The following is an 8,828-nucleotide window of genomic DNA, read 5'->3' as shown; positions in this document are numbered from 1 at the left end:
GGTTAAGTTTCGAGTCCATTCGGGTTAAAACCGGAATGTACGTTTAAGTTTGAAAATTAGTCGAGGAGCTTAAGTTTACGTCTAAGAAATATTTATTGTTTTTTAAGGTGTTATGTTAAGTTTGGATAGATTTGGATCACCGTTTTAATGTCTAATGATAAATTGGGAAGTTAGGGTTTCAGGAGCAAAACGGTCATTTTACACATGAAAAATGTTAGACGTCCCAGCAGTGCCCTGAATGCTATAATGAATGTTAAAATGTTCATTTCAAATGTTTATGAAATTTTATGATGAAACTTAATACTAAAAGATATGTTGCATGCTTGGTTTAAAAAGAAAAATGATTTATACATGCATTAATTTTTATAAGTAATCGAAATATGAAATGTTGAAGGAGATGAATTGATTGTGACTAATACGATGATACAATGATATAATGATATGTAAGGCCAGGGCTCAGTTGACGGGTGAGAGTGTCGCTAATGTCTCCGCCGCCTGGTACCATGGTTATATGTAGATGGATCCATCGACCTATAGCTAATACGAAATTCACAATTAAGGATTTGAATTTAATAAAAAAAAGAAAATGTATCCGTATATGATGAAAGAAAAGAAAGGTTTATGATGAAAGAAAAATGTTTAAGTTTACGCATATTCATGAAAAGCTAGTTTATTAAAAGTATTTTCACTATTGCATGTGGATATATATGTATTACTTGCTATCATGGTTAATGTTTGCTAAGTCATTAGACTCAATAGGTGTGATCGATGCAGGTGAGACAAATATTTTTTTTTACCAACAATCCTCCTCCTAATAACTATATATTTTTTGCAATCTATGAGAATTTAACGTGTGATCTTTGCCCAATACCAATCATAAGATCAAACGTTAGCTACTTTACTAAGAGTTATAACTAGGAGTGGGCACAAGTCGGGTTTTCGGGTTCGGGTATCCGAAATTTCGGGTAGTCGACAAGTCGGGTAGTAAATTTTCCTACCCGACACCAACTCGATCATGTCGGGTACCCGAAATGATCGGGTATTTTTGGGTAATTGACTGTCGGGTACCCGGAAAAAAAAATTAATTTTTATTTTTTTGAACAAATATATTTATTTTTCACATTTCACAAAAAAATTACGTCATTATATCGAGCTATGGCTAGTCATTATATTATATTATGACTAGTAAAGTAAAAAAACACATGTATTTTTCACATTTCACAAAATATCATGTTATTATATCATTTTATGATTAGTCATTTGTCATTATATCGGGTTATGTCTAGCCACAAAAAATACATGTATTTTTTAAATAAATAGACGGACAGACCCATAATTTTTTTTAAAAAATTTTCAGGTACCCGATACCTGATCGGGTATCGGTAAAATGCCCGAATCCGACGAACTCCTTTTGTTTAAAAAAATACCAACCGGATCAAGTACCCGAAAAAAACGATCACACCTAGTTATAACTAGTGTTAATAGTACAACTAAAAAATTTTATATTTTACAATAGTTCGAATGTCATACATATTTCAATTACTCTATCTCCTAATATAGACAATTATTTTTTCAAATAAGAATGTAAACAACACTCCTCCAAGCCTATTTTATGAAGAGTAGATCTCTTGTGAGACGGTCTCACGAATCTTTATCTGTGAGACGGATCAATCCTACCGATATTCACAATAAAAAGTAATACTCTTAGCATAAAAAGTAATACTTTTCATGGATGACCCAAATAAGAGACTAGTCTCATAAAATACGACACGTGAGACCGTCTCACACAAGTTTTTGTCTTATCGACTCCATATATCAGTGTACGAAGAGCCTAAGCCCATCCATGAATATGGATGTTGTCTTCCATATGTGCATTATTTAATAATTCCAAAAGGCAAAGAATAATTGTATGGATACAATATATTATTTAGGCATGCACGAGAGTGGCCCCCAAGAATCCATTAAATCCTAATTTCCCTAAAGTTCACGTTAGTATACGTATGCCACTTGAGGCATCGCTTTTATTTAAAGGTCCAAAGTCTAGCAAAGCTAATTCAAGATATATCAATCTAGACTTGCAAGTTGCCAGTTCTAAAGAAATTCGAAACTTTTATTTGAAAATTAAATTGTGGGTGACTATATATATATATATATATATATATATATATATATATAATATTGAAATTTGGTAGATTTTCGGAAAAGTTGGATTTGGATAAATCATTTTTTCAGACAATATTTATTTTGGTATTAAATTGACTTCGAAAAATTTGGATTTTTATTTTGATCGCATTAATTTCCTTGTGATTTTCATTTCTGATAGTTTTCTAATCCGTCAATTGTGATCTATGGATTTTTGAAATATTCTTTGAATATTACCAAATGTAATTTGACTAAGAAATATTATAAGTATTTGTCTAAATATTTTTCTAATTATTCCGTGTGAATCAGAAGTTGATTGATTTGTATATGATTCATTAGCAGAGTTTTGAAGTTTGAGTAATCATTTTGAATACTTGTTTGTTATTTTTGATATTTCGGGAGAGAAGTTTATATGGGTCTCGAACTCGAAATCTTGTCTCTTAGTTTGGACATTGACTGCCAGTGGATCAGACGATATGCGGCTAATCTTGAATAATTTTTTTTATATGACAATTGAACCAACAGTCACTATCTTTTGATGCGTACTGGATGAAATATGTTAACACAATAGCCTACAAATCATGTTAGTCAGATAAACCTGACAAAAGAAACTTTGTATGATAAGTTCGCTCGAGAAATTGTTGATAAGAGAAATCAAACTCCTGATCACTAGTCAAACTATTATCAACTCCATCAACCCGAACATCTATCAGAGGTGACTAGTTTTGTTTTTTATTTGGGGTAACGTGATTTAAATATCATAGCCTGAAATTATGTTTATAAAGTTTTTGCCTACTCCTTTTTAAACATAAACAAAATCTATTTGGCAACATATATCATTTCGAATATCACTCCCTTTTTTAATGTGTGATTTGATATGTATATATCTCAATTAAGCTATGCTTGAAATTCAAGCATTATTATCTTTAACTCATTTATGTAGCAAATGATTTAATTTTTCGAATAAATTTGTATAACTAATTAAAAAGGTCCGATACATCTGTAGCCATCTACCCCAAATAAATTTCCATCCTCCCTATGGAGCTAAAGTCGTGTTTTACCTACCTATGACATACTTGCTAATGCTCTCATTGAAAGCAACGATATATGCACTATATTACTATTGATATTTTAATTAGACAAATTTCTGATTACCGCTATCTGTAAAAGTTAAAAAAAAAGATACAAATTTCTGATTACCGCTATCTGTAAAAATTAAAAAATCTTTTTTTAATTAGATGAAAATATGTAATTTTCAGTTTTGTTATCACACGAGAAGTTGTATCTCGGGACAAGATTTCCAACCACCGAAGCACCAGAGCAAGACGAATTTTAAAGACATAATGTTCAACCTAGCCTCGACTTTTACTATTGTTATCCGTCATCTTCAAGGTTTCATCACAGACAGATATAATTAACTACATTAAATTCTAATATTTTTTATAGGAAAATAAAGAGTTAATATTAATATGTTACAAACTTGCAATATATTATTCAGTTGCCGACCACCTACAGTGCCCCATAGCTAAACCGAACCAAAAAGTGGCATATCTAAATCCATATTTTACTTGTCCTTTTTATGGTTTGGCAATCCATCATTAGTTTATATGCAAAACACACACGTATAATAATTGTGTGTTTAATCTATAACTAGAGCTGAATTGTTTAATAAATAAACTTGCCAAATATTTGGTTAACTACCATAAATATATAAGAGTAGGTCTCTTGTGAGACAGTCTCACAAATCTTTATATGTGAGACGGGATCAACCCTACCGATCTTCAGTAATAAAAAGTTATACTCTTAGCATAAAAAATAATACTTTTTTGTGGATGATCCAAATAAGAGATCTGTCTAACAAAATACGACCCGTGAGACCGTCTCACACAAGTTTTTGCCAAAATATAAAGGAAAATTACAGTTTTTAGTCTTGTAGATTTTTCTATTTGCAATTTTGATACTTCATGAATTTAAATATTAATTTTAATCCACTGTTTTTATTAATTATTTTTTCTACTTTTGGGGACTGACATGATGGTGACATATTATATCATATCATCACATTAGTATTATCGATAAAAACGACTAATTTCAAAAAAAAAAAAAAAAGTTGATGCTAAATGATTAACTCAATTTTAACAACATAAAAAACCAAAACTGAAAATAAAAAAAACTGAATGTAATTATGCTACTAATTACGGGTTTACAGCGGGATTAACCTCTTAATTAGGTCCTCACATACATTCTTCCGTCGCTTATTGATCTTTCCTAGCCTTCTAGCCGTTGCCTAGTTAATGAATTTGCTATCGAAATTTCAAGCCCTTAAAAATGGAGTGTGAAAGACGAAAATTTGATTAATCAAATCACATTAACAGCACTTTTATCAAATCAGTTTTAGTAATGTATCTTTCAATTTTTGACAATTTCTTTTTCGTTGAGAGTGATGTTGTGACATTACACTAATCAACACTTTATTAGCTAATATTAACGTCTTGTTGGGAAAAAAATATTAAACTGAAAAAACAAAAATAGCAGGCTAAATAAATTTGACAACTAAAATTGGCAAGAGAACAACGAGTATGACCAAAAATGCTTTTAAAATATATTTATATATATATATATATATATATATATAAAATTAAGTAAAAATGCGACATCGATGTTGTATTACTAGTTTCAATAGGAAGCACTGATATGATTTATTAGTTTTATTTTCGTTCAACTTTTTTACGAAGATGGAATCTACAATTAGTGTTCTTCGGTGTGCACTGATTAAACTCTGGATTAAAGCAGTAGTCTGCGAAAATGTTATTTTCCTATATTTTGGTCTAATTCTCAAATTTACTTTATTGGGGGCACAAATTGAATCATTTTTCATTAATATTTTTTTTATATAGGAACAAGATTATCAAGAGGAATCACCCCCCGCCAAAGAAAACCTGATCCTAATGTAAACATGACAGAGTCAATATTGCTTTTTGTAAACAAGCCATAAACATCACCTTTCAAAGGGCCACTAATTTCAATTTTCAATATAACCATTCAAAGTCAGTCGATAATCCAAAATATGAAAGCTTGGATTCGATGAAAGCGTGTGATAATAATGTACACAGTTTCCCCTTTTGACAACAAGCAAAAGTCAACGAAAGCCTAATTTTTTGAATATTAATTAATAAACAAAACGAGTTAAAGTCAAATATACTGCGGCCCTTCTCAGGTCATTGAAAGAAACTCTTAACATAAAAAAAAATAAAAAAAAAATGATGAGATGATACCTTAATATATTGAGATAATTATTAAGAAAATCATCATATAATTATTTTCCTGTACATTTATTGTGATTTTTGTAGGAGTGTTGATATGACAATGAAAATTGCTGAAATAACACGAAGAGATAATGACATGATATTGGATATTGTTCGACACTATATGTCTGGAACATGCCGCACTCAAGCAAAAATTAGATTGAATGTGCAAAACCAAAAATAAAATTAGTGTACTAAGGTCAAATTTAAATTAATTAGACTATCTAAATCATGTATAGGACAATTTACATGACCTAATTTGGGAGCAGAATTTTATTCATTTTAATAAAATTTATTTATGAAATTTGAATATATTCATTATTAATTTTTAAAAAAAATTAATTTTTTTTAAAAAATTAGTGGCAGGTCCTATTTCGGCTCTAAATGGTTTGAATCAGTCGTTTGCATTACTATATATATATATATAGTCATATGTCTATATTTCCTTGTAATTTAATATTTCGTTGCTTCATAACTGTTTATTAAAACATTCCTGAAAATTCAAGAACCAATAATTATTTTTGATGGCTGACGTTGTGGATAGCACGGAGGATTGGAGTCTTCAAGCCATAGTCAGACAATCCATCGGCGATCATTTGACAAAGATTCTCGACATGAACAACGAAGATCAGAAGCCGGACGTGGGGTTTTCGGCCATCCATCACGAGTTTCGTTCGAGTTATCCAGACCTTTTCGACATGTCGATTGGTTCCTGCAGTGATGAATTAGAAGGTCTTTACAAGCCCTTTTACCCTGGAATCTGCCATCCTCTTCCCACACAGAAATCAATTCCCGAGTTTCAAGAAAATCGACCCGGAAACGACTTTGAAGACAAGCAGGCCCATGAATCCGATCGATCATCGGGAACTAGTACTGATTGTGTTGCTAAAGCTGATGGAGAATCTTATACACCAAAATATAAGAGAAGGTGCGCGTATAAAGAATATTTTTCAACTACCAAAAAAGGTTTTTTAGGGTTTTATACTGTAACAGCAATTTCTTAGTTATAGATGTCTTATTTGGGAAAAATTATATAAATATTTTGATTAAAGTATAATCCCTTAATTATTTAGATGTAACTGGAGTAGTTATCCAATATAAATTCCACAGGAAGAATCAGCAAAAAAGAGTGATGATTCAAGTTTCTGCAGATGGCCTCAGTTCTGACTTGTGGGCTTGGCGCAAATATGGACAGAAACCTATCAAGGGCTCACCCTATCCCAGGTAATTCAATCTCTCTAGCTCAGTACTAAATTCAGAAACGACAGATATATTTTTTAAGACATGACGTGTGCCAAAATATATAAGAAAAGAGACTAAGCCAAGGCCTCCTCAGACCGCGCAAATTTCGAAACTCAAGAGGTTTGTTTTCTATTCTTCTTCTAAATTATCCGATCATCCACTCCTCGATAGATAAGGGAAAACCCATTCAATCGTTACTATGTTCTATGGAACGATAGATTCCAATCCCGGTTTCGGTCGAAAAGTCAATAGTAATGGCAGTTTCATTACTTGTATTTTTCTTTATCGAACTAACTTAATTTATGCATATAGAAAATAGAAATCAAAGGTATTTATGTATGCACGTACATCTAAGAATGAAGTTTTTTTAATAACATATTTAACAAATGTTGAAGATATTACATTGAATATATAATTATTTAGTTAAAAATTAATTAAACCCATTTTTTTCCATGATGTACAGAAGCTATTACAGGTGTAGTAGCTCAAAGGGCTGTTTGGCAAGGAAGCAAGTGGAGCAGAGTTGCAGTGATCCAGGAATGTTTATCATAACCTACACAGCAGAGCACAGCCATAGCCAGCCAACTCGAAGAAACTCGTTAGCTGGTACTGTCAGGCAGAAGTTTTCTAATCCCAAGAGCCCAAATCACACACCCAAACGAGACGCTAACATTGCCATTACAGTCTCTCCAATAACCCTTCTTGAGGCAGCTTCATCCAATGAAGAGATCATTATAATCAAACAGGAGATAAAAGAAGATGAACATATATTGCCCGTCTCGATTGATGGTGGCGTCGACGACGATCACTATAATAAGTTCGACGTCTCGGCTTCCATGTTCAACGATGACTTCTTCTCGGGTCTGGATTTTCTTGATGGGCTTGTTCCAGATCGATTGTCATGCAAGAACCTGTAGATGAATCTTGAATTTTTTTTTTTTTAAAAAAAATTTCAAGTCTAATTTTAATGAAATATGTAAGTTGTATCTATTAAACAGCAAGGAATCATCGCTCCATTAAATTATCTTCCACAATACGAGATTGCGTTTAAATTTATGGATTTGACAAGTGATCGGGATTTGATATTGGGAATTTGTATATTTGAAATTTGTTATAATTATTAATGAAACTTGAAAATGTTTAATTTGATTTAAAATCCACTTGAATTTAGTTTATCCAAACAAATAATGGATTTCAAAACCATCGTTCCAAATGCATCACAATTAAAAAAACTCTTTACATATAGCACACTCAGCGTGCATATTTATGTGAGCAGCGATGATTACTTGACAATTTTGTACAGCTCGGATGTGCCCAAAGTATTATATATATACACACACACATGCTTGACACTTTTGTTTATTGTCCCGTCAAAAATCATATTTCTTGTGATTTTTCTGTAAAGAGTGTACAATATTTGACAAAGCAAAAATCCATACTCTATTAATAAGAGTGGGACTTTGATATGAAAATAGACAAATATACAAAAAAAAATCATAATTTTCCCTATATAAAGTTAATTATAAAGTACATACAAATGGTATTTTATAAAAATTGTTACACCTAAGAACTTATGGTAGGTCTCTTGTGAGATGAGCTTACGAATCTTTATTTGTGAGACGGATCAACCCTACCGATATTCACAATAAAAAGTAATACTCTTAGCATAAAAAATAATAATTTTTCATGGATGACCTAATAAGAGATTCGTCTCACAAAATACGACCTGTGAGACCGTCTCACACAAATTTTTGCCAAGAGCTTATTAGAATATTTTGCAACTTTAGTAAATATTATTAATTTCCTATATATGAAAGTCGGAAGAAGCCAAGAGAAAAAGTTAGATCGATTCAAGAAAAAAATCAATTAAATTTATGTTAATTGAAAACTCCATCAACTATATGGAGAGTGGACGAAATAGCATTTAATTCAATAAAAAGATAATTATAATTATCTACACACACATGCACGGGTAAAACAACCACTATATTATAAAATTCTGTATTATTCGATTGACTGGATTTATTCATTTAATCAAACGATCGTGTTACAAATTTTATATCGTTTAGTTGAGAGATGAGATTATAAATAATATATAATAATACAAATATTACAAATCGTTATGTACAGATAACAAAA

At 31.1% G+C, this 8,828-nt stretch overlaps 1 protein-coding gene across 1 annotated transcript; it reads left to right on the top strand.

Moving 5' to 3' along the window:
• Window positions 1–5,912: 5,912 nt before the first annotated feature.
• Window positions 5,913–7,625, top strand: LOC142518270 (putative WRKY transcription factor 29). Its single transcript, XM_075621012.1, has 3 exons — window positions 5,913–6,375; window positions 6,558–6,671; window positions 7,153–7,625. The coding sequence occupies exons 1-3, from the start codon at window positions 5,972–5,974 to the stop codon at window positions 7,604–7,606; spliced, it is 972 nt and encodes a 323-aa protein (XP_075477127.1). The 5' UTR covers window positions 5,913–5,971; the 3' UTR covers window positions 7,607–7,625.
• Window positions 7,626–8,828: the final 1,203 nt, after the last annotated feature.

The sequence above is a fragment of the Primulina tabacum genome, chromosome 11, assembly GCF_025594145.1.
Source record: "Primulina tabacum isolate GXHZ01 chromosome 11, ASM2559414v2, whole genome shotgun sequence".
NCBI lineage: Eukaryota > Viridiplantae > Streptophyta > Magnoliopsida > Lamiales > Gesneriaceae > Primulina > Primulina tabacum.
Note: the sequence above shows the minus strand (reverse complement) of the source record. Positions and strands in the feature narration are given on the sequence as shown.

Excerpts from the sequence above, each read along its gene's own strand:
- LOC142518270 (XM_075621012.1), top strand. The coding sequence starts at position 5,972 with ATGGCTGACGTTGTGGATAGCACGGAGGATTGGAGTCTTCAAGCCATA. Across the intron at positions 6,376-6,557 it reads ACACCAAAATATAAGAGAAG|GAAGAATCAGCAAAAAAGAG; the intron begins GTGCGCGTATAA and ends TAAATTCCACAG. Across the intron at positions 6,672-7,152 it reads AAGGGCTCACCCTATCCCAG|AAGCTATTACAGGTGTAGTA; the intron begins GTAATTCAATCT and ends CATGATGTACAG.